This window comes from Scyliorhinus torazame, chromosome 2, assembly GCF_047496885.1.
Source record: "Scyliorhinus torazame isolate Kashiwa2021f chromosome 2, sScyTor2.1, whole genome shotgun sequence".
Taxonomy (NCBI): domain Eukaryota; kingdom Metazoa; phylum Chordata; class Chondrichthyes; order Carcharhiniformes; family Scyliorhinidae; genus Scyliorhinus; species Scyliorhinus torazame.
In genome coordinates, this window is record NC_092708.1 from 5,985,393 (window position 1) to 6,011,663 (window position 26,271).

General features: G+C 52.5%; 1 protein-coding gene across 1 annotated transcript in view; it reads left to right on the forward strand.

Moving 5' to 3' along the window:
• Positions 1-26,271, forward strand: part of LOC140385851 (acid-sensing ion channel 4-A-like) — a 936,074-nt gene that overhangs the window by 639,003 nt on the left and 270,800 nt on the right. The window contains exon 2 of the mRNA XM_072468444.1: positions 4,967-5,111. Coding sequence (XP_072324545.1) covers positions 4,967-5,111 — 145 coding nt within the window. The remainder of the gene's footprint in view (positions 1-4,966; positions 5,112-26,271) is intronic.

The following is a 26,271-nucleotide window of genomic DNA, read 5'->3' on the forward strand; positions in this document are numbered from 1 at the left end:
GGCAGCGGGGCTCACCCCCATCGCCAGGTCCAGGGGGTGGTCAATAGGTTGCACCTCGCCCTACGGACACCGGCCCATGACAGGCTGGTCTTTACAAACTGAAAGGGGTTCTATTGGATTAATGTGCAGCTGATATGTGACCATCAGCTTTGCATCATGCACGTCTGCGCCCGACACCCAGAAAACACACAGTGTTATACAGCCGGACACATGCAGCCCAGCGCGTGGGTCGCCAGAGCACCCGGCCATGTCAGCCGGTATGGGCGCTGGCAGGTGGTGCAGGGTGGAGGTTCGGTTGCCTCCGGGTGGGTGGGGGGAGGAGGGGGTGGGGGCGTGGTTACGGGTGTGTTAGACGGGGGGTGGTGCCAGGGGCACAGCGCTGCCTACTCACCCTGGCCACCCTGAGGAGGTCCTGCAGTTATTTATGGCACTGCTGGCCGGTCCTGGCGGTGCCGCCCACAGCGCTGACCACCTCTGCCACCTGCTCCCAGGCTCGGTGAAGAGGGGCGGGTGGTACCTGCTTCCTCACCCCCGGGTGCAGGGTGACCAGCCTCTCCTCTACGGCGTCCAACAGGATCTCGAGCTCAGCATCCGTGAACCAGGATGGTCGTCGCCCCCCCACCCCCCCCCCCCCCCCCCCACTCCGTGCTGGGCTGGGTCAGTGTGTGTGTGTGTGTGTGTGTGTGTGTGGGGCGGGGGGGATCTGCGGCTGCAGCTTGTCAGCCTCCTGAGCGTCAATCCAGACCCGGCGAATCGGACACCGTTTCTCCACGTGGCGCACCGCGGTGCTAGCCCCTTAACCGTTCCAGAATTGATCTGGGACTGAAGCTAATTTTGCTGTCACGAAAGTCCACAAATCCTGTCCTGGCCTCAGTCTCTGCATCGGAGAATCCCACCCTGTGTTCTCCCGTCGGAGGTGAATTTATGATTCCCTGGTTGAGACCACGAATGATCCGTGCCCACGTGATTCCCGGCCACAGGAACCGGAGAATCACGGCCGCAGCACGGGGCACCGGGCCGACTAACTAGGTGCAAGTGGGTCAAAATTATTTACAACCCCCACCAGCGCATGGTCATGTACCTCAATTCAAGGGGTCAGAGCATCGCGCTTGGGTCAGTGACCGGCATCGATACTGATTTTGCCCGATATCCGATTCTTCGTCCCATTGGGGAATGCAATCCGCGCTTGCCAGGATAGAGAATCCTGACCATCATCTCTCCTTACTCCAGTAACTGACTCCTGAGCTAACAATGCAATGCTGCCTCCCCTTTTACCCCCTCCCTGTCCCTCCTGAAGATTCTGTATCCCGGGATGTTGAGCTGCCAATCCTGCCCCTCCCTCAACCACGTCTCCGTGATGTCTGCTATATCACAATTCCGCGTGTCAATCCTCACCCTTAACTCATCCGTCTTTCCCGTAATACTCTAAGCATTCAAGCAGAGGCCATCCAGCCTTGTCTTCCTCCCTTGAAGCTTAATTTCCTCCATCCTCGGCTAAAATTTATTTTTGAGAGGATGCAGTCGAATATCAGCTGCTCGTTGACGAATGCACAAATGAATTCTCCATTGCAGCCTGTCGCACAGTTAATATGAACATTGGGATCCGAATGCATTATAAGCTTGACCTTATCAGCAATCTTGCAAATAGGGCCCGAGCTATTTGCTCACCTTGCAAGCTTGATGCAGATGTCAAAAGCATTAAAGCTATTCTGTAGGATAAAGCTACCGTGATAAGATCACGTTCAATGTGCATTGAGTAAACTCTCATATTGGGCAAAGACTGCCACCTACAGTCCGCAAAAGTGCCCGTTCCAACCTCAAAATATCCAAAGAATCTCAAAAATATTTCAAAGAGGTGAAGGGGTCTGTGTCACATTACGACTACACACAGAATATAATCAAAGAATCACTACAGTCAAGAAGGAGGCCATTTGGCCCACCGAGAATGCCCCGCCCTACCCATGCCCTCTCCTTTGCCCGAGCCCAGAAATTTAACCTGAACGTCCCTGCACACTAATCAGCAATTTATCATAGCCAATCCACCTAACCTGCAAATCTTTCGACAGTAGGAGGAAACCGCAGCACCTGGAAGCAACTCATGCAGACATGGGGAGAACGTGCAGACTCCGCACATACAGTGACCCAACCCAGAATTGAACCCAGGTCCCTGGCGCTGTGAGACAGCAGTGTTAACCCGGGTCCCTGGCACTGTGAGACAGCAGTGTTAACCCGGGTCCCTGGCACTGTGAGATAGCAGTGTTAACCCAGGGCCCTGGCACTGTGAGACAGCAGTGTTAACCTGGGTCCCTGGCTCTGTGAGACAGCAGTGTTAACCCAGGGCCCTGGCACTGTGAGACAGCAGTGTTAACCTGGGTCCCTGGCACTGTGAGGCAGCTGTGTTAACCCGGGTCCCTGGCACTGTGAGACAGCAGTGCTAACCCGGGTCACTGGCACTGTGAGACAGCAGTGTTAACCCAGGGCCCTGGCATTGTGAGACAGCAGTTTTAACCCGGGTCTCTGGCACTGTGAGACAGCAGTGTTAACCCGGGTCTCTGGCACTGTGAGACAGCCACTCCCGGCCGATCCCCCAACCCACCCAATCACCCTCCTGAATTGCCCTCCTGCTGACCCCGACTCTTCCTCATCCCCTCCCAACCCATCCTTCCCCACCCCCGTTCAAACTTCAGACCAATCCTAACCTTCCCCCCCCGTACTGCCCAACACTCCTTCCCCTCCCCCCATAGATCCTCAAAACGGCTGGACCTTTAACCCAACCAACGTTATAGCAGCTGGTGCTGTAAAAATGGGACATGTCTCATGGGGAGAGTAGACTCGATGGGCTGAATGGACTCATTCTGCTCCTTTGTCTTATGGTTTCCACCATCTCTGGTGCCCTGGACTGGAGGTCTCGGAAAACGTCTACACCTTGATGCACGATCAATTACTATTAAAGACGAGGTAGTAACATAACTGAAGGCTTTAATCGACTAGAACTCTTCCCCAGCAGCTTCGGAACAGAATGAGGGCTGCTGGGACGGCACCGGTTCTTATACCCCGCCTGTCAGGGCGGAGCTACATACCAAACAGCCAATGGTAAACTCCTAGGTTTACCCAATGGTCTTCAGCCTCTCGGGTACTGCAATACCTGATAATACCACAGACCTTTCACCCCTTGCCCTGGGGTAATGTCTGATAAGAAATGTGCAGTTCCTGTGTAAAGTAGGGAGAAAGGGAGCGAGGTGGCAATTCAACCGTGGTTGTCACTCCTCAGAAATTCTGGTCCAATGTGAAAGTGGCAAGTCTAAAGTTCCAAATGTCCCACGACTCTCATCAATGACTTCAATATCAGATCAATCGCAGCACTTTATAAACACAAGATGGCAGCAAATATTTACTTGGACCAAACAAGCAGAATTCCCAGCTCCGGATTTTTGATGCCAGATATTCGAAAGCTGAGTCAAACAGCAGAGAATCAGCAAAATGGGCCAGCAGCAGAGTGGGATAGAGGAGAGAGCTCCTCCACAGAGATAGCATGGTGGTGATAGGCCAAATAGCCACCGTGTGCTTTGCGGGGCACAGTGCGGTGACCATTCACTCAGCTTGGTGAAGTAGATTTCGTCCTTGACTGTGAGGCACCCCATGGCCAAATATTTGCCTTCCACAGAAACAATGAGCTGTCACTGCAGGGAACACGGGGACGGCTGGACTGATGGGAATGTGCTCCAGGAGGAGTTCAGGAAAGATGGGATTAAATTAACAGCAGAGGCCGAGCAGGGAATTAAATGCACAGATTATCCAAACGCCATCACAGTTGCTCTTAGTCCCACTCTCTCATTCACATTGGTGGACAAACACAGCCAACAACAACTTGCAATGATATAGCTCCTGCATCCCAAGCATTTCTCAATAAAATCTGACACAGGGTCACATGAGGAGACATTTGGTCCGGAGACTAGTAGCTCGATCAAAGAGGTTTGAAGGAGTGTCTCGGGGAGGTTTATGGAGGGAGCGTAGATCCCAGCCGGTCTCGGAAGCGATTCACATCCCGGATATGGGAAAGGCCAGAAATGGGGAAGCACGGAGATCTCAGAAAGTTGGGGGGTGGTGCAGGAGGTTACAGGGGGGAGGGGGGGATGCAGAGGGAGATGAACAGGGGGTCATTGAGCGATTCAACAACTGAGGGGTTGCTTGACCAGGAGCCACAGCTTCCCCACAGCTACCAGACTCCTCAACGACTCCCCCTCGGACTGATCTGTTCCCGGTCAGAACACTATTCACGACGCCCTATGCTGCTCTTGGTCATGTATCTGCTTTGTTTGGCCCCTTTTTCCTGGGGCAGAGGGGTCAATTACTAGGGGGCATAGGTTTAAGGTGAGAGGGGCAAGGTTTAGAGGAGATGTACGAGGCAAGTTTTTTACACAGAGGGTAGTGGGTGCCTGGAACTCGCTACCGGAGGAGGTAGTGGAAGCAGGGACGATAGGGACATTTAAGGGGCATCTTGACAAATATATGAATAGGATGGGAATAGAGGGATACGTACCCAGGAAGTGTAGAAGATTGTAGTTTAGTCGGGCAGTATGGTCGGCACGGGCTTGGAGGGCCGAAGGGCCTGTTCCTGTGCTGTACATTTCTTTGTTCTTTGTTTGTTCTGCACTGTAACCAATCTCTGTTTGTCGATGTACCATTTGTCAATGTTCTCTGTGGATTATTCTTGTGTCTACTGTGTACGTACTGTGTACGTTCCCTCGGCCGCAGGAAAATACTTTTCACCGTCCTCCGGTACATGGGACAATAAATATCAATCGATCCGTCAGTCAGTCAGCCAGTGTGGCTGAGTGAGCTCAGGGGGTAAGAGGGAAACGGGATTCGGTGGGAGTGAGGATGTGGTGTTGTGAATGAGATGAATGGTTTCCTCACATGAGCCACACGATGCTGATCGAGACTGACCACTGCTCCCCTCCGACAGGTCTTCACCAGGTACGGGAAATGCTACACCTTCAACGCCATCAAATCCAACGTGAAGAAAATGAAGCAGGGCGGCATGGGCCACGGGCTGGAGATTATGCTGGACATACAGCAGGACGAATACCTCCCAATCTGGCAGGAGACAGGTCAGCGACACTGCGACATTTCCCGGTCCCATCCTGGGCCACACAGTGAACCGCTCTCCGCTGGGGGAGAGTGCATCAGCTCAGCGGGGGCAGGGGGGAGGGGGGGGGGCGGAGAGGGGTGGGGGGCAAAGGGGGTGGGGGGTAGAGTGGGTGGGAGGCACAGGGGGTGGGAGGCAGAGGGGGTGGGGGGCAGAGGGGGACGGGGTGCAGAGGGGGTCAGGGGGCAGAGGGGGTGGGGCGCAGAGGGTGTGGGGGCAGAGGGGGGTGAGGGGCAGAGGGGGGTGAGGGGCATACAGGGTGGGAGGCAAAGGGGGGGGGGCAGAGGGGGGGTGGGAGGCAGAGGGGGTAAGGGGGGAAGAGCAGTGTGGGTGGCAGAGGGGGGTGGGGGGCAGAGGGGGGTGGGGGCAGAGGGGGGTGGGGGCAGAGGGGGGTGGGGGTAGTGGGGGACAGGGGGCATAGGGGGGAAGAGCGGGGTGGGTGGCAGAGGGGGTGAGTGGCAGAGGGGGAGCAGAGGGGGGTGGGAGCAGAGGGGGTGAGTGGCAGAGGGGGGTGGGGAGCAGAGGGGGGGTGGGGGGCAGAGGGGGGTGGGGAGCAGAGGGGGTGGGGGAAGAGGGGGTGGGGGCAGAGGGGGTGGGGGAAGAGGGGGTGGGGGCAGAGGGGGTGGGGGCTGGGCTGGGGTCTGGACTGGGGTCTGGGCTGGGGGCCGGGGTTTGGGGTATGGACTGGCGTCTGGACTGGGGTCTGGGCTATGGGCCGGGGGCTGGGGTCTGGACTGGGGTCTGGGCTGGGGGCCGGGGGCTGGGGTCTGGGCTGGGGTCTGGGCTGGGGGCCGGGGACTGGGGTCTGGGCTGGGGGCCGGGGACTGGGGTCTGGGCTGGGGGTCGGAGCTGGGGTCTGGACTGGGGTCTGGGCTGGGGGCCGGGGGCTGGGGTCTGGGCTGGGGTCTCGGCTGGGGGCCGGGGGCTGGGGTCTGGACTGGGGTCTGGGCTGAGGGCCGGGGGCTGGGGTCTGGACTGGGGTCTGGGCTGGGGGACGGGGGCTGGGGTCTGGACTGGGGTCTGGGCTGGGGGCCGGGGACTGGGGTCTGGGCTGAAGGCCGGGGGCTGGGGTCTGGACTGGGGACTGGGCTGGGGGCCGGGGACTGGGGCTGGGCTGGGGGCCTTGGGCTGGGGTCTGGGCTGGGGTCTCGGCTGGGGGCCGGGGACTGGGGGCTGGGCTGGGGGAATTCCAGCTTCAGAAGACACATTTCTCAGACAGAGTCAATGTTGTGTAATGTGTTTTAGTGTGAGAAAGAAATCCTAAACAAACTGTACAGGAAATGTGGAACTGTATCCCAGTGAGAGTCAGTGTGTGTGGAACTGAATCCCAGAGAGAGTCAGTGTGTGTGGAACTGAATCCCAGAGAGAGTCAGTGTGTGTGGAACTGTATCCCAGTGAGAGTCAGTGTGTGTGGAACTGAATCCCAGTGAGTGTCAGTGTGTGTGGAAATATACCCCAGTGAGAGTCAGTGTGTGTGGAACTGTATCCCAGTGAGAGTCAGTGTGTGTGGAACTGTATCCCAGTGAGAGTCAGTGTGTGTGGAACTGTATCCCAGTGAGAGTCAGTGTGTGTGGAACTGTATCCCAGTGAGTGTCAGTGTGTGTGGAAATATACCCCAGTGAGAGTCAGTGTGTGTGGAACTGTATCCCAGTGAGAGTCAGTGTGTGTGGAACTGTATCCCAGTGAGAGTCATTGTGTGTGGAACTGTATCCAAGGGAGAGTAAGTGTGTGTGGAACTGTATCCCAGTGAGAGTCAGTGTGTGTGGAACTGTACCCCGGTGAGAGTCAGTGTGTGTGGAACTGTATCCAAGGGACAGTAAGTGTGTGTGGAACTGTATCCCAGTGAGAGTCAGTGTGTGTGGAACTGTATCCAAGGGACAGTAAGTGTGTGTGAAACTGTATCCCAGTGAGAGTCAGTGTGTGTGGAACTGTATCCCAGTGAGAGTCAGTGTGTGTGGAACTGTATCCCAGTGAGAGTCAGTGTGTGTGGAACTGTATCCCAGTGAGAGTCAGTGTGTGTGGAACTGAATCCCAGAGAGAGTCAGTGTGTGTGGAACTGAATCCCAGAGAGAGTCAGTGTGTGTGGAACTGTACCACAGTGAGAGTCAGTGTGTGTGGAAATATACCCCAGTGAGAGTCAGTGTGTGTGGAACTGTACCACAGTGAGAGTCAGTGTGTGTGGAAATATACCCCAGTGAGAGTCAGTGTGTGTGGAACTGTATCCCAGTGAGAGTCAGTGTGTGTGGAACTGTACCCCAGTGAGAGTCAGTGTGTGTGGAACTGTATCCAAGGGAGAGTAAGTGTGTGTGGAACTGTATCCCAGTGAGAGTCAGTGTGTGTGGAACTGTACCCCGGTGAGAGTCAGTGTGTGTGGAACTGTATCCAAGGGACAGTAAGTGTGTGTGGAACTGTATCCCAGTGAGAGTCAGTGTGTGTGGAACTGTATCCCAGTGAGAGTCAGTGTGTGTGGAACTGTATCCCAGTGAGAGTCAGTGTGTGTGGAACTGTATCCCAGTGAGAGTCAGTGTGTGTGGAACTGAATCCCAGTGAGAGTCAGTGTGTGTGGAACTGTACCCCAGTGAGAGTCAGTGTGTGTGGAACTGTATCCCAGTGAGAGTCAGTGTGTGTGGAAATGTATCCCAGTGAGAGTCAGTGTGTGTGGAACTGTATCCCAGTGAGAGTCAGTGTGTGTGGAACTGTATCCCAGTGAGAATCAGTGTGTGTGGAACTGTATCCCAGTGAGAGTCAGTGTGGGTGGAACTGTACCCCAGTGAGAGTCAGTGTGTGTGGAACTGTATCCCAGTGAGAGTCAGTGTGTGTGGAACTGTATCCCAGTGAGAGTCAGTGTGTGTGGAACTGTATCCCAGTGAGAGTCAGTGTGTGTGGAACTGTATGCCAGTGGGAGTCAGTATGTATGGAACTGTACTCCAGTGAGAGTCTGTGTGTGGAACTGTATCCCAGTGAGAGTCAGTGTGTGTGGAACTGTACCCCAGTGACAGTCAGTGTGTGTGGAACTGTATCCAAGTGAGAGTCAGTGTGTGTGGAACTGTATCCCAGTGAGAGTCAGTGTGTGTGGAACTGTATCTCAGTGAGAGTTAGTGTGTGTGGAACTGTCCCCCACTGAGAGTCAGTGTGCGTGGAACTGTATCCCAGTGAGAGACAGTGTGTGTGGAACTGTATCCCAGTGAGAGTCAGTGTGTGTGGAACTGTATCCCAGTGAGAGTCAGTGTGTGTGGAACTGTATCCCAGTGAGAGTCAGTGTGTGTGGAACTGTCCCGCACTGAGAGTCAGTGTGCGTGGAACTGTATCCCAGTGAGAGTCAGTGTGGGTAGAACTGTATCCCAGTGAGAGTCAGTGTGTGTGGAACTGAATCCCAGTGAGAGTCAGTGTGTGTGGAACTGTACCCCACTGAGAGTCAGTGTGTGTGGAACTGAATCCCAGTGAGAGTCAGTGTGTGTGGAAATGTATCCCAGTGAGAGTCAGTGTGTGTGGAACTGTACCCCACTGAGAGTCAGTGTGCGTGGAACTGTATCACAGTGAGAGTCAGTGTGTGTGGAACTCTATCCCAGTGAGAGTCAGTGTGTGTGGAACTGTCCCCCACTGAGAGTCAGTGTGCGTGGAACTGTATCCCAGTGAGAGTCAGTGTGTGTGGAACTGTATCCCAGTGAGAGTCAGTGTGTGTGCAACTGTCCCCCACTGAGAGTCAGTGTGTCTGGAACTGTATCCCAGTGAGAGTCAGTGTGTGTGGGACCCGTACCCCAGTGAGAGTCAGTGTGTGTGGAACTGCCCCCCAGTGGGAGTCAGTGTGTGTGGAACTGCCCCCCAGTGAGAGTCAGTGTGAGAGGAACTGGATCCCAGAGTGAGTCAGTGTGTGTGGAACTGTATCCCAGTGAGAGTCAGTGTGTGTGGAACTGTATCCCAGTGAGAGTCAGTGTGTGTGGAACTGTACCCCAGTGAGACTCAGTGTGTGTGGAACTGTATCCCAGTGAGAGTCAGTGTGTGTGGAACTGTATCCAAGGGAGAGTAAGTGTGTGTGGAACTGTATCCCAGTGAGAGTCAGTGTGTGTGGAACAGTATCCCAGTGAGAGTCAGTGTGTGTGGAACTGTATCCCAGTGAGAGTCAGTGCGTGTGGAACTGTATCCCAGTGAGAGTCAGTGTGTGTGGAACTGTATCCCAGTGAGAGTCAGTGTGTGTGGAACTGTATCCCAGTGAGAGTCAGTGTGTGTGGAACTGTATCCCAGTGAGAGTCAGTGTGTGTGGATCTGTATCCCAGTGAGAGTCAGTGTGTGAGGAACTGTATCCCAGTGAGAGTCAGTGTGTGTGGAACTGTATCCCAGTGAGAGTCAGTGTGTGTGGAACTGTGTCCAAGGGAGAGTAATTGTGTGTGGAACTGTATCCCAGTGAGAGTCAGTGTGTGTGGAATAGTATCCCAGTGAGAGTCAGTGTGTGTGGAACTGTCCCGCACTGAGAGTCAGTGTGCATGGAACTGTATCCCAGTGAGAGTCAGTGTGGGTAGAACTGTATCCCAGTGAGAGTCAGTGTGTGGTACTGTCCCCCACTGAGAGTCAGTGTGTCTGGAACTGTATCCCAGTGAGAGTCAGTGTGTGTGGAACTGTATCCCAGTGAGAGTCAGTGTGTGTGGAACTGTACCCCAGTGAGAGTCAGTGTGAGAGGAACTGGATCCCAGAGAGAGTCAGTGTGGGTGGAACTTGATCCCAGGGAGAGTCAGTGTGTGTGGAACTGTATCCCAGTGAGATTCAGTGTGTGTGGAACTGTACCCCAGTGAGACTCAGTCTGTGTGGAACTGTATCCCAGTGAGAGTCAGTGTGTGTGGAACTGTATCCAAGGGAGAGTAAGTGTGTGTGGAACTGTATCCCAGTGAGAGTCAGTGTGTGTGGAACAGTATCCCAGTGAGAGTCAGTGTGTGTGGAACTGTATCCCAGTGAGAGTCAGTGCGTGTGGAACTGGATCCCAGTGAGAGTCAGTGTGTGTGGAACTGTATCCCAGTGAGAGTCAGTGTGTGTGGAACTGTATCCCAGTGAGAGTCAGTGTGTGTGGAACTGTACCCCAGTGAGACTCAGTCTGTGTGGAACTGTATCCCAGTGAGAGTCAGTGTGTGTGGAACTGTATCCAAGGGAGAGTAAGTGTGTGTGGAACTGTATCCCAGTGAGAGTCAGTGTGTGTGGAACAGTATCCCAGTGAGAGTCAGTGTGTGTGGAACTGTATCCCAGTGAGAGTCACTGTGTGTGGGACTGTATCCCAGTGAGAGTCAGTGTGTGTGGAACTGTACCCCAGTGAGACTCAGTCTGTGTGGAACTGTATCCCAGTGAGAGTCAGTGTGTGTGGAACTGTATCCAAGGGAGAGTAAGTGTGTGTGGAACTGTATCCCAGTGAGAGTCAGTGTGTGTGGAACAGTATCCCAGTGAGAGTCAGTGTGTGTGGAACTGTACCCCACTGAGAGTCAGTGTGCGTGGAACTGTATCACAGTGAGAGTCAGTGTGTGTGGAACTGTATCCCAGTGAGAGTCAGTGTGTGTGGAACTGTCCCCCACTGAGAGTCAGTGTGCGTGGAACTGTATCCCAGTGAGAGTCAGTGTGTGTGGAACTGTATCCCAGTGAGAGTCAGTGTGTGTGCAACTGTCCCCCACTGAGAGTCAGTGTGTCTGGAACTGTATCCCAGTGAGAGTCAGTGTGTGTGGGACCCGTACCCCAGTGAGAGTCAGTGTGTGTGGAACTGCCCCCCAGTGGGAGTCAGTGTGTGTGGAACTGCCCCCCAGTGAGAGTCAGTGTGAGAGGAACTGGATCCCAGAGTGAGTCAGTGTGTGTGGAACTGTATCCCAGTGAGAGTCAGTGTGTGTGGAACTGTATCCCAGTGAGAGTCAGTGTGTGTGGAACTGTACCCCAGTGAGACTCAGTGTGTGTGGAACTGTATCCCAGTGAGAGTCAGTGTGTGTGGAACTGTATCCAAGGGAGAGTAAGTGTGTGTGGAACTGTATCCCAGTGAGAGTCAGTGTGTGTGGAACAGTATCCCAGTGAGAGTCAGTGTGTGTGGAACTGTATCCCAGTGAGAGTCAGTGCGTGTGGAACTGTATCCCAGTGAGAGTCAGTGTGTGTGGAACTGTATCCCAGTGAGAGTCAGTGTGTGTGGAACTGTATCCCAGTGAGAGTCAGTGTGTGTGGAACTGTATCCCAGTGAGAGTCAGTGTGTGTGGATCTGTATCCCAGTGAGAGTCAGTGTGTGAGGAACTGTATCCCAGTGAGAGTCAGTGTGTGTGGAACTGTATCCCAGTGAGAGTCAGTGTGTGTGGAACTGTGTCCAAGGGAGAGTAATTGTGTGTGGAACTGTATCCCAGTGAGAGTCAGTGTGTGTGGAATAGTATCCCAGTGAGAGTCAGTGTGTGTGGAACTGTACCCCAGTGAGACTCAGTGTGTGTGGAACTGTATCCCAGTGAGAGTCAGTGTGTGTGGAACTGTATCCAAGGGAGAGTAAGTGTGTGTGGAACTGTATCCCAGTGAGAGTCAGTGTGTGTGGAACAGTATCCCAGTGAGAGTCAGTGTGTGTGGAACTGTATCCCAGTGAGAGTCAGTGCGTGTGGAACTGTATCCCAGTGAGAGTCAGTGTGTGTGGAACTGTATCCCAGTGAGAGTCAGTGTGTGTGGAACTGTATCCCAGTGAGAGTCAGTGTGTGTGGAACTGTATCCCAGTGAGAGTCAGTGTGTGTGGATCTGTATCCCAGTGAGAGTCAGTGTGTGAGGAACTGTATCCCAGTGAGAGTCAGTGTGTGTGGAACTGTATCCCAGTGAGAGTCAGTGTGTGTGGAACTGTGTCCAAGGGAGAGTAATTGTGTGTGGAACTGTATCCCAGTGAGAGTCAGTGTGTGTGGAATAGTATCCCAGTGAGAGTCAGTGTGTGTGGAACTGTCCCGCACTGAGAGTCAGTGTGCATGGAACTGTATCCCAGTGAGAGTCAGTTGGGTAGAACTGTATCCCAGTGAGAGTCAGTGTGTGTGGAACTGTATCCCAGTGAGAGTCAGTGTGTGTGGAACTGTACCCCAGTGAGAGTCAGTGTGAGAGGAACTGGATCCCAGAGAGAGTCAGTGTGGGTGGAACTTGATCCCAGGGAGAGTCAGTGTGTGTGGAACTGTATCCCAGTGAGATTCAGTGTGTGTGGAACTGTACCCCAGTGAGACTCAGTCTGTGTGGAATTGTATCCCAGTGAGAGTCAGTGTGTGTGGAACTGTATCCAAGGGAGAGTAAGTGTGTGTGGAACTGTATCCCAGTGAGAGTCAGTGTGTGTGGAACAGTATCCCAGTGAGAGTCAGTGTGTGTGGAACTGTATCCCAGTGAGAGTCAGTGCGTGTGGAACTGGATCCCAGTGAGAGTCAGTGTGTGTGGAACTGTATCCCAGTGAGAGTCAGTGTGTGTGGAACTGTATCCCAGTGAGAGTCAGTGTGTGTGGAACTGTATCCCAGTGAGAGTCAGTGTGTGTGGATCTGTACCCCCGTGAGACTCAGTGTGTGTGGAACTGTATACCAGTGAGAGTCAGTGTGTGTGGAACTGTGTCCAAGGGAGAGTAATTGTGTGTGGAACTGTATCCCAGTGAGAGTCAGTGTGTGTGGAATAGTATCCCAGTGAGAGTCAGTTTGTGTGGAACTGTATCCCAGTGAGAGTCAGTGTGTGTGGAACAGGAACCCAGTGAGAGTCAGTGTGTGTGGAACTGTATCCCAGTGAGAGTCAGTGTGTGTGGAACTGTACCCCAGTGAGAGTCAGTGTGTGTGGAACTGTATCCCAGTGAGAGTCAGTGTGTGTGGGACACGTACCCCAATGAGAGTCAGTGTGTGTGGAACTGGATCCCAGTGAGAGTCAGTGTGTGTGGAACTGTATCCCAGTGAGAGTCAGTGTGTGTGGAACTGTATCCCAGTGAGAGTCAGTGTGTGTGGAACTGTATCACAATGAGAGTCAGTGTGTGTGGAACTGTACCCCCGTGAGACTCAGTGTGTGTGGAACTGTATCCCAGTGAGAGTCAGTGTGTGTGGAACTGTATCACAATGAGAGTCAGTGTGTGTGGAACTGTACCCCCGTGAGACTCAGTGTGTGTGGAACTGTATCCCAGTGAGAGTCAGTGTGTGTGGAACTGTATCCAAGGGAGAGTAAGTGTGTGTGGAACTGTATCTCAGTGAGAGTCAGTGTGTGTGGAATAGTATCCCATTGAGAGTCAGTGTGTGTGGAACTGTATCCCAGTGAGAGTCAGTGTGTGGAACAGGAACCCAGTGAGAGTCAGTGTGTGTGGAACTGTATCCCAGTGAGAGTCAGTGTGTGTGGAACTGTACCCCAGTGGGAGTCAGTGTGTGAGGAACTGTATCCCAGTGAGAGTCAGTGTGTGTGGAACTGTATCCCAGTGAGAGTCAGTGTGTGTGGAACTGTATCCCAGTGAGAGTCAGTGTGTATGGAACTGTATACCAGTGAGAGTCAGTGTGTGTGGAACCTGTCTCCCAGTGAGAGTCAGTGTGTGTGGAACTGTATCCCAGTGAGAGTCAGTGTGTGTGGGACTGTATCCCAGTGAGAATCAGTGTGTGTGGAACTGTGACCCAGTGAGAGTCAGTGTGTGTGGAACTGTATCCCTGTGAGAGTCAGTGTGTGTGGAACTGTATCCCAGTGAGAGTCAGTGTGTGTGGAACTGTATCCCAGTGAGAGTCAGTGTGTGTGGAACCAGTATCCCAGTGAGAGTCAGTGTGTGTGGAACTGTACCCCAGTGAGATTCAGTGTGTGTGGAACCTGTATCCCAGTGAGAGTCAGTGTGTGTGGAACTGTATCCCAGTGAGAGTCAGTGTGTGTGGGACTGTATCACAGTCAGAGTCAGTGTGTGTGGAACTGTATCCCAGTGACAGTCAGAGTGTGTGGAACTGTACCCCAGTGAGAGTCAGTGTGTGTGGAACAGTACCCAGTGAGAGTTAGCGTGTGTGGAACTGTATCCCAGTGAGAGTCAGTGTGTGTGGAACCGTATCACAGTGAGAGTCAGTGTGTGTGGAACTGTACCGCAGTGAGAGTCAGTGTGTGTGGAACTGTATCCCAGTGAGTTTCAGTGTGTGTGGAACCATATCCCAGTGAGAGTCAGTGTCTGTGGAACCGTATCCCAGTGAGAATCAGTGTGTGTGGAAATGTATCTCAGTGAGAGTCAGTGTGTGTGGAACTCTATCCCAGTGAGAGTCAGTGTGTGGAACTATATCCCAGTAGGCATCATTGTGTGTGGAACTGTGTCCCAGTGTGTGTCAGTGTGTGTGGAACTGGATATAGCGAGAGTCAGTGTTTGTGGAATTGTACACCAGTGAGAGTCAGTGTGTGTGGAACTGTATCCCAGTGAGAGTCAATGTGTGTGGAACTGTATCCCAGTGAGAGTCAGTGTGTGTGGAACTGTGTCCCAGTGAGATTCAGTGTGTGTGGAACTGTATCCCAGTGAGAGTCAGTGTGTGTGGAACTGTGTCCCAGTGAGATTCAGTGTGTGTGAAACTGTATCCCAGTGGGAGTCAGTGTGTGTGGAACTGTATCCCAGTGAGAGTCAGTGTGTGTGGAACTGTATCCCAGTGAGAGTCAGTGTGTGTGGAACATGTACCCCAGTGAGAGTCAGTGTGTGTGGAACCCATACCCCGGTGAGAGTCAGTGTGTGGAAGTGTACCCCAGTGAGAGTCAGTTTGTGTGGAACTGTATCCCAGTGAGAGTCAGTGTGTGTGGAACTGTATCTCAGTGAGAGTCAGTGTGCGTGGAACTGTATCCCAGTGAGAGTCAGTGTGTGTGGAACTGTATCCCAGTGAGAGTCAGTGTGTGTGGAACTGTATCTCAGTGAGAGTTAGTGTGTGTGGAACTGTCCCCCACTGAGAGTCAGTGTGCGTGGAACTGGATCCCAGTGAGAGACAGTGTGTGTGGAACTGTATCCCAGTGAGAGTCAGTGTGTGTGGAACTGTATCCCAGTGAGAGTCAGTGTGTGTGGAACTGTATCCCAGTGAGAGTCAGTGTGTGTGGAACTGTCCCGCACTGAGAGTCAGTGTGCGTGGAACTGTATCCCAGTGAGAGTCAGTGTGGGTAGAACTGTATCCCAGTGAGAGTCAGTGTGTGTGGAACTGAATCCCAGTGAGAGTCAGTGTGTGTGGAACTGAATCCCAGTGAGAGTCAGTGTGTGTGGAAATGTATCCCAGTGAGAGTCAGTGTGTGTGGAACTGTACCCCACTGAGAGTCAGTGTGCGTGGAACTGTATCACAGTGAGAGTCAGTGTGTGTGGAACTGTATCCCAGTGAGAGTCAGTGTGTGTGGAACTGTCCCCCACTGAGAGTCAGTGTGCGTGGAACTGTCTCCCAGTGAGAGTCAGTGTGTGTGGAACTGTATCCCAGTGAGAGTCAGTGTGTGTGCAACTGTCCCCCACTGAGAGTCAGTGTGTCTGGAACTGTATCCCAGTGAGAGTCAGTGTGTGTGGGACCCGTACCCCAGTGAGAGTCAGTGTGTGTGGAACTGTACCCCAGTGAGAGTCAGTGTGAGAGGAACTGGATCCCAGAGAGAGTCAGTGTGTGTGGAACTGTATCCCAGTGAGAGTCAGTGTGTGTGGAACTGTACCCCAGTGAGACTCAGTGTGTGTGGAACTGTATCCCAGTGAGAGTCAGTGTGTGTGGAACTGTATCCAAGGGAGAGTAAGTGTGTGTGGAACTGTATCCCAGTGAGAGTCAGTGTGTGTGGAACAGTATCCCAGTGAGAGTCAGTGTGTGTGGAACTGTATCCCAGTGAGAGTCAGTGCGTGTGGAACTGTATCCCAGTGAGAGTCAGTGTGTGTGGAACTGTATCCCAGTGAGAGTCAGTGTGTGTGGAACTGTATCCCAGTGAGAGTCAGTGTGTGTGGAACTGTATCCCAGTGAGTCAGTGTGTGTGGATCTGTACCCCCGTGAGACTCAGTGTGTGTGGAACTGTATCCCAGTGAGAGTCAGTGTGTGTGGAACTGTGTCCAAGGGAGAGTAATTGTGTGTGGAACTGTATCCCAGTGAGAGTCAGTGTGCATGGAACTGTATCCCAGTGAGAGTCAGTGTGGGTAGAACTGTATCCCAGTGAGAGTCAGTGTGTGTGGAACTGTCCCGCACTGAGAGTCAGTGTGCATGGAACTGTATCCCAGTGAGAGTCAGTGTGGGTAGAACTGTATCCCAGTGAGAGTCAGTGTGTGTGGAACTGTCCCCCACTGAGAGTCAGTGTCTGGAACTGTATCCCAGTGAGAGTCAGTGTGTGTGGAACTGTATCCCAGTGAGAGTCAGTGTGTGTGGAACTGTATCCCAGTGAGAGTCAGTGTGTGTGGAACTGTACCCCAGTGAGAGTCAGTGTGAGAGGAACTGGATCCCAGAGAGAGTCAGTGTGGGTGGAACTTGATCCCAGGGAGAGTCAGTGTGTGTGGAACTGTATCCCAGTGAGATTCAGTGTTTGTGGAACTGTATCCCGGTGAGAGTCAGTGTGTGTGGAACTGTACCCCAGTGAGACTCAGTCTGTGTGGAACTGTATCCCAGTGAGAGTCTGTGTGTGTGGAACTGTATCCAAGGGAGAGTAAGTGTGTGTGGAACTGTATCCCAGTGAGAGTCAGTGTGTGTGGAACAGTATCCCAGTGAGAGTCAGTGTGTGTGGAACTGTATCCCAGTGAGAGTCAGTGCGTGTGGAACTGGATCCCAGTGAGAGTCAGTGTGTGTGGAACTGTATCCCAGTGAGAGTCAGTGTGTGTGGAACTGTATCCCAGTGAGAGTCAGTGTGTGTGGAACTGTATCCCAGTGAGAGTCAGTGTGTGTGGATCTGTACCCCCGTGAGACTCAGTGTGTGTGGAACTGTATCCCAGTGAGAGTCAGTGTGTGTGGAACTGTGTCCAAGGGAGAGTAATTGTGTGTGGAACTGTATCCCAGTGAGAGTCAGTGTGTGTGGAATAGTATCCCAGTGAGAGTCAGTGTGTGTGGAACTGTATCCCAGTGAGAGTCAGTGTGTGTGGAACTGTACCCCAGTGAGAGTCAGTGTGTGTGGAACTGTATCCCAGTGAGAGTCAGTGTGTGTGGGACACGTACCCCAATGAGAGTCAGTGTGTGTGGAACTGGATCCCAGTGAGAGTCAGTGTGTGTGGAACTGTATCCCAGTGAGAGTCAGTGTGTGTGGAACTGTATCCCAGTGAGAGTCAGTGTGTGTGGAACTGTATCACAGTGAGAGTCAGTGTGTGTGGAACTGTACCCCCGTGAGACTCAGTGTGTGTGGAACAGTATCCCAGTGAGAGTCAGTGTGTGTGGAACTGTATCCAAGGGAGAGTAAGTGTGTGTGGAACTGTATCTCAGTGAGAGTCAGTGTGTGTGGAATAGTATCCCATTGAGAGTCAGTGTGTGTGGAACTGTATCCCAGTGAGAGTCAGTGTGTGGAACAGGAACCCAGTGAGAGTCAGTGTGTGTGGAACTGTATCCCAGTGAGAGTCAGTGTGTGTGGAACTGTACCCCAGTGGGAGTCAGTGTGTGAGGAACTGTATCCCAGTGAGAGTCAGTGTGTGTGGAACTGTATCCCAGTGAGAGTCAGTGTGTGTGGAACTGTATCCCAGTGAGAGTCAGTGTGTATGGAACTGTATCCCAGTGAGAGTCAGTGTGTGTGGAACCTGTCTCCCAGTGAGAGTCAGTGTGTGTGGAACTGTATCCCAGTGAGAGTCAGTGTGTGTGGGACTGTATCCCAGTGAGAATCAGTGTGTGTGGAACTGTGACCCAGTGAGAGTCAGTGTGTGTGGAACTGTATCCCAGTGAGAGTCAGTGTGTGTGGAACTGTATCCCAGTGAGAGTCAGTGTGTGTGGAACTGTATCCCAGTGAGAGTCAGTGTGTGTGGAACCAGTATCCCAGTGAGAGTCAGTGTGTGTGGAACTGTACCCCAGTGAGATTCAGTGTGTGTGGAACCTGTATCCCAGTGAGAGTCAGTGTGTGTGGAACTGTATCCCAGTGAGAGTCAGTGTGTGTGGGACTGTATCACAGTGAGAGTCAGTGTGTGTGGAACTGTATCCCAGTGACAGTCAGAGTGTGTGGAACTGTACCCCAGTGAGAGTCAGTGTGTGTGGAACAGTACCCAGTGAGAGTTAGCGTGTGTGGAACTGTATCCCAGTGAGAGTCAGTGTGTGTGGAACCGTATCACAGTGAGAGTCAGTGTGTGTGGAACATTACCGCAGTGAGAGTCAGTGTGTGTGGAACTGTATCCCAGTGAGTTTCAGTGTGTGTGGAACCATATCCCAGTGAGAGTCAGTGTCTGTGGGACCGTATCCCAGTGAGAATCAGTGTGTGTGGAAATGTATCTCAGTGAGAGTCAGTGTGTGTGGAACTCTATCCCAGTGAGAGTCAGTGTGTGGAACTATATCCCAGTAGGCATCATTGTGTGTGGAACTGTGTCCCAGTGTGTGTCAGTGTGTGTGGAACTGGATATAGCGAGAGTCAGTGTTTGTGGAATTGTACACCAGTGAGAGTCAGTGTGTGTGGAACTGTATCCCAGTGAGAGTCAATGTGTGTGGAACTGTATCCCAGTGAGAGTCAGTGTGTGTGGAACTGTGTCCCAGTGAGATTCAGTGTGTGTGGAACTGTATCCCAGTGAGAGTCAGTGTGTGTGGAACTGTGTCCCAGTGAGATTCAGTGTGTGTGAAAATGTATCCCAGTGAGAGTCAGTGTGTGTGGGACTGTATCCCAGTGATAGTCAGTGTGTGTGGAACTGTATCCCAGTGGGAGTCAGTGTGTGTGGAACTGTATCCCAGTGAGAGTCAGTGTGTGTGGAACTGTATCCCAGTGAGAGTCAGTGTGTGTGGAACTGTATCCCAGTGAGAGTCAGTGTGTGTGGAACATGTACCCCAGTGAGAGTCAGTGTGTGTGGAACCCATACCCCGGTGAGAGTCAGTGTGTGGAAGTGTACCCCAGTGAGAGTCAGTTTGTGTGGAACTGTATCCCAGTGAGAGTCAGTGTGTGTGGAACTGTATCTCAGTGAGAGTCAGTGTGCGTGGAACTGTATCCCAGTGAGAGTCAGTGTGTGGGGAACTGTATCCCAGTGAGAGTCAGTGTGTGTGTAACTGTATCCCAGAGAGTCAGTGTGTGTGGAACCCGTACCCCAGTGAGATTCAGTGTGTGGAACTGTACCCCAGTGAGAGTCAGTGTGTGTGGAACTGTATCCCAGTGAGAGTCAGTGTGTGTGGAACTGTATCCCAGTGAGAGTCAGTGTGTGTGGAACTGTATCCCAGTGAGAGTCAGTGTGTGTGGAACTGTATCCCAGTGAGAGTCAGTGTGTGTGGAACTGTATCCCAGTGAGAGTCAGTGTGTGTGGAACCTGCATCCCAGTGAGAGTCAGTGTGTGTGGAACTGTATCCCAGTGAGAGTCAGTGTGTGTGGAACTGTATCCCAGTGAGAGTCAGTGTGTGTGGAACTGTGTCCCAGTGAGAGTCAGTGTGTGGAACTATATCCAAGTGAGAGTCAGTGTGTGTGGGACTGTATCCCAGTGAGAGTCTGTGTGTGTGGAACTGTATCCCAGTGAGAGTCAGTGTGTGTGGAACCTGCATCCCAGTGAGAGTCAGTGTGTGTGGAACTGTATCCCAGTGAAAGTCAGTGTGTGTGGAACTGTACCCCAGTGAGAGTCAGTGTGTGGGGAACTGTATCCCAGTGAGAGTCAGAGAGTGTGTAACTGTATCCCAGTTAGAGTCAGTGTGTGTGGAACTGTATCCCAGTGAGAGTCAGTGTGTGTGGAACTGTATCCCAGTGAGAGTCAGTGTGCGTGGAACTGTATCCCCGTGAGAGTCAGTGTGTGTGGAACTGTATCCCAGTGAGAGTCAGAGAGTGTGGAACTGTATCCCAGTGAGAGTCAGTGTGTCTGCAACTAGAACAGAGAAAATAGAACATAGAACATTACAGCACAGGACAGGCCCTTCGGCCCTCGATGTTGCGCCGACCTGTGAAACCACTCAAAAGCCCATCTACACTATTCCCTTATCGTCCATATGTCTATCCAATGACCATTTGAATGCCCTTAGTGTTGGCGAGTCCACTACTGTTGCAGGCTGGGCATTCCACGCCCTTACTAATCTTTGAGTAAGAAGCTCCCTCTGACATCTGTCTTATATCTATCTCCCCTGAATTTAAAGGTATGTCCCCTCATGCTAGACATCACCATCCGAGGAAAAAGGCTTTCACTGTCCACCCTATCCAATCCTCTGATCATCTTGTATGCCTCAATTAAGTCACCTCTTAACCTTCTTCTCTCTAACGAAAACAGCCTGAAGCCACTAAGCCTTTCCTCATAAGATCTTCCCTCCATACCAGGCAACACTCTGGGAAATCTCCTCTTCACCCTTTCCAATGCTTCCACATCCTTCCTATAATGCGCTGACCAGAATTGCACGCAATACTCCAAATGCGGCCGCACCAGAGTTTTGTACAGCTGCAACATGACCTCATGGTTCCGAAACTCAATCCCTCTACCAATAAAAGCTAACACACCGTACGCCTTCTTAACAACCCTCTCAACCTGAGTGGCAACTTTCAGGGATCTATGTACATGGACACCGAGATCTCTCTGCTCATCCACACTGCCAAGAATCTTACCATTAGCCCAGTACTCTGTCTTCCTGTTATTCCTTCCAAAATGAATCACTTCACACTTTTCTGCATTAAACTCCATTTGCCACCTCTCAGCCCAGCGCTGCAGCTTATCTATGTCCCTCTGTAACTTGTAACATCTTTCCGCACTGTCCACAACTCCACCGACTTTAGTGTCATTTGCAAATTTACTCACCCATCCTTCTACGCCCTGCTCCAGGCCATTTATAAAAATGACAAACAGCAGTGGCCCCAAAACAGATCCTTGTTGTGCACCACTCGTAACTGGACTCCAGTCTGAACATTTCCCATCAACCACCACCCTTTGTCTTCTCCCAGCTAGCCAATTTCTGATCCAAACTGCTAAATCACCCTGAATCCCATGCCTCTGTATTTTCTGCAGTACCCACCGTGGGGAACCTTATCAAACGCTTTACTGAAATCCATCTACACCACATCAACTGCTTTACCCTCATCCACCTGTTTGGTCACCTTCTCAAAGAACTCAATAAGGTTTGTGAGGCACAACCTACCCTTCACAAAACCGTGTTGACTATCTCTAATCAAATTATTCCTTTCCAGATGATTATACATCCTATCTCTTATAAACCTTTCCAAGATTTTGCCCACAACAGAAGTAAGGCTCACTGGTCTATAGTTACCGGGGTTGTCTCTACTCCCCTTCTTGAACAAGGGGACAACATTTGCTATCCTCCAGTCTTCTGGCACTATTCCGGTAGACAAAGATGACTTAAAGATCAAAGCCAAAGGCTCAGCAATTTCCTCCCAAGCTTCCCAGAGAATCCTAGGATAAATCCCATCCGGCCCAGGGGACTTATCTATTTTGACACTTTCCATAATTGCTAACACCTCCTTCTTCTGAACCTCAAGCCCTTCTAGTCTAGTAGCCTGAATCTCAGTATTCTCCTCGATATCATTGTCTTTTCCTGTGTGAAAACTGACGAAAAATATTTATTTAGCACCTATCCTATCTCCTCGGACTCCAAGCACAACTTCCCACTACTGTCCTTGACTGGCCCTACTCTTACCCTAGTCATTCGTTTATTCCTGACATATGTATAGAACACTTTAGTGTTATCCTTGATCCTACCTGCCAAAGACTTCTCATGTCCCCTCCTGGCTCTTCTTAGCTCTCTCTTTAGGTCCTTCCTAGCTAACTTGTAACTCTCGAGCGCCCTAACTGAACTTTCATGTCTCATCTTTACATAAGCCTCCTTCTTCCTCTTGACAAGTGCTTTAGTAAACCACGGTTTCCTTGCTCGACCACTTCCTCCCTGCCTGACAGGTACATACTTATCAAGGACACGCAGTAGCTGTTCCTTGAACAAGCTCCACATTTCCATTGTGCCCATCCCCTGCCGTTTTCCTCTCCATCCGATGCAGCCTAAGTCTTGCCTCATCGCATTATAATTGCCTTTCCCCCAGATATAACTCTTGCCCTGCGGTATATACCTATCCCTTTCCATCACTAAAGTAAATGCAATGGAATTGTGGTCACTATCACCAAAGTGCTCACCTACCTCCAAATCTAACACCTGTCCTGATTCATTACCCAGTACCAAATCCAATATGGCCTCGCCCCTCGTTGGCCTATCTACATACTGTGTCAGGAAACCCTCCTGCACACATTGGACAAAAACTGACCCATCTAAAGTACTCGAACTATAGCGTTTCCAGTCAATATTTGGAAAGTTAAAGTCCCCCATAACAACTACCCTGTTGCTTTCGCTCCTATCCAGAATCATCTTTGCAATCCTTTCCTCTACATCTCTGGAGCTTTTCGGAGGCCTATAGAAAACCCCCAGCAGGGTGACCTCTCCTTTCCTGTTTCTAACCTCAGCCCATACTACCTCAGCAGACGAGTCCTCATCAAACGTCCTTTCTGCCACCGTAATACTGTCCTTGACTAACAATGCCACCCCTCCCCCTCTTTCACCAGCTTCCCTGAGCTTACTGAAATATCTAAACCCCGGCACCTGCAACAACCATTCCTGTCCCTGCTCTGTCCATGTCTCCGAAATGGCCACAACATCGAAGTCCCAGGTACCAACCCATGCCGAAAGTTCACCCACCTTATTCCAAATGCTCCTGGCGTTGAAGAAGACACACTTTAAACCACCTTCCTGCCTGCCGGTACACTCCTGCACCTTTGAAACCTTACTCATGGCCTCACTACTCTCAACCTCCTGTATACTGGAGCTACAATTCAGGTTCCCAAGCCCCTGCTGAACTAGTTTAAACCCTCCCGAAGAGCATTAGCAAATTTCCCCCCCAGGATATTGGTACCCCTCTGGTCCAGGTGTAGACCATCCCATTTGTAGAGGCCCACCGACCCCAGAATGAGCCCTAATTATCCAGAAATCTGAAACCCGCCCTCCTGCACCATCCCCGTAGCCACGTGTTCAACTCCTCTCTCTCCCTATTCCTCGTCTCGCTAGCACGTGGCACGGGTATCAACCGAGAGATAATAACTCTGTCCTAGATCTAAGTTTCCACCCTAACTCCCTGAATTCCTGCCTTACATCCCTATCCCTTTTCCTACCTATGTCGTTGGTACCTATGTGGACCATGACTTGGGGCTGCTCCCCCTCCCTCTTAAGGATCTTGAAAACACGACCCAAGACATCACGCACCCTGGCACCTGGGAGGCAACACACCAACCGCGAGTCTCTCTCGTTCCCACAGAATCTCCTATCTATCCCCCTAACTATGGAGTCTCCAATGACTAATGCTCTACTCCTCTCCCCCTTCCCTTCTGAGCAACAGGGACAGACTCTGTGCCAGAGACCTGTACCCCATGGCTTACCCCTGGTAAGTCCCCCCCCCCCCTAACAGTATGTTACTAAGGGGAACGACCACAGGGGATCCCTGCACTGACTGCTTCCTCCCAGCCCCTCTCACCGTCACCCATCTATCTTGATTCTTCGGAGTAACTACACCCTGAAGCTTCTATCTCTGACCACCTCTGCCTCCCGAATGATCCGAAGTTCATCCAGCTCCAGCTCCAGTTCCCTAACACGGTTTCTGAGGAGCTGGAGATGGGTACACTTCCCACAGATGAAATCAGCAGGGACACTGACGGCGTCCCTCACCTCAAACATTCTGCAGGAGGAACATTGCACTACCTTCCCTGCCAATCCCTCGAGTTAAAAAAAGAAAAAGAAAGAAAGAGCTCACCTGTTATTCACTCCCCTTCTCAGCAAGCACTCAGTCGGGAACCTCTGCGCCCCGCACGATAACACCAGCCAATGAAGCTATTGTTTTGATGTGATGTCACTCCTGAATTGTTTTTTAATTTTAGCCTGCTGTCCAGAGGTGTCCCTCTCAGCTCCCGCTCTTTTCAAATCTCCGCGACTCTCAGCTCCCGCTCTTTTCAAATCTCCGCTCTGACTCTCAGCTCCTTCTCTTTTTATATCTCCGCTCTGACTCTCAGCTCCCGCTCTTTTCAAATCTCCGCGACTCTCAGCACCCGCTCTTTTTAAATCTCCGCTCTGACTCTCAGCTCCCGCTCTTTTTAAATCTCCGCTCTGACTCTCTGCTCCCGTTCTTTTTAAATATCTGGTCCGACTTCACTCTATTCGTCTCTCGGAGTCTTTGTGCGCTACAATTTACTAAGCGTGACTAAAGGACTATGGAGCTCAGGATCATCCCGGAATGCCTGAGGATCAGCCCCCACGCAGTGAACGCGGCAGCAGCTTTCAAGCACTGGCAGACTTGTTTTGAGGCCTACCTCAGAACGGCCACCGGCCGGGTCACAGAAGACCAAAAACTACAGGTCCTGCACTCGAGGTTAAGCACGGAGATTTTCTCTCTCATCGAAGACGCAGAGGATTTCCAGACGGCGTTCGCAGCACTAAAAAGTCTCTATGTCCGCCCAGTAAACCAGATCTCCTCTCGCTATCAACTCGCAACGAGACGGCAAAGTCCCGGAGAATCGATAGATGAATTCTACGCCGCGCTACTAATTTTGGGACGAGCCTGCAGCTGCCCGTCGGTGAACGCAAATGAACACACGGACATGTTAATGCACGATGCTTTTGTGACAGGTATGAACTCCTCCCAAATCCGCCAAAGACTTCTAGAAAAAGAGTCGCTAGGACTCTCAGAGGCACGGGCCCTAGCAGCCTCCCAAGACGTGGCCGCACGAAATACCCGCGCCTACGGCCCCTACCGCGCGGCAGCCCATTGGGCTCCGTACGTACCCGTCGCGACAAACCCACCCCCCCCCCCCCGGACACCCCACAGGCTTGCGCGGTCCAAATGCCAAGTCGCACCGGGGGCGCCCGCTGCTATTTCTGCAGCCAGGCGAAACACCCCCGGCAGCGCTGCCCGGCCCGCGCAGCGATCTGCAAGAGCTGCGGGAAAAAGGGCCATTTCGCGGCTGTGTGCCGGTCCCGCGAGGTCGCCGCTGTCCCGGGAGAACAGGGAGCCCTGCACGCCGTTTACGCTCCCCAACCCCTCCAGCGCCCCATGTACGACCCGCAGGCGCAGCCACTCTGGGTCCCGACCACCGCTGTCCCGGGAGAACAGGGAGCCCTGCACGCCGCTTACGCTCCCCAACTCCCCGCGCCCCATGTATGACCCGCCGGCGCTAATACTTTGGGTCCCGGCCACCGCTGTCCCCAGAGAAGAGGGAGTCCTGCGTGTTCCTAACGCTCCCCAACCCCCCCAGCGCCCCATGTGCGACCCGCAGGCGCCGCCATTTTGGGTCCTGGCCACCACGAGGAGAGGAAGGGCGCCGCCATCTTGGACCACCCCCGACCTGTGCGACGCATGGGGGCGGCCATTTTGTCCAGCCCGCCGCCATCTTGTGACCCCCCAGCCATGTGCGATGCACGGGGGTGGCCATCTTGTTCACCCCCAACGCCATCTTGGACGGCAACAACGGACCCCAGAGTCGACGGCTCCATGGGGTTCGAAGAAGACGCTCAACCATTACAACCACGTCTGGCTTCAATGACGCTGGACCAAGCACGGCCCCGGACGCTCCAGACGACGACGACAACGGTGCTGATAAACGGGCACGAGACACCATGCCTGGTCGACTCCGGGAGTACGGAGAGCTTTTTCCACCCCGACACGGTAAGACGCTGTTCTTTGACCATCCGTCCCAGCGCACAAAAGATTTCCCGAGCTGCAGGATCCCACTCCGTACAGATCAAAGGCTTCTGCATAGTGACCCTAACGGTGCAGGGGAGGGAGTTCAAAAACTACAGGCTCTACGTCCTTCCCCAACTCTGCGCCCCCACATTACTGGGATTAGACTTCCAGTGCAATCTGCAGAGCCTTACGTTCAAATTCGGCGGCCCAATACCCCCACTCACTATCTGCGGCCTCGCAACCCTCAGCCCCCATCCTTGTTTGCAAACCTCACCCCGGATTGCAAACCCGTCGCCACTAGGAGCAGACGGTACAGCGCCCAGGACCGGACCTTCATTCGGTCCGAAGTCCAGCGGCTACTAAAGGAAGGCATAATCCAGGCCAGCAATAGTCCTGGAGAGCACAGG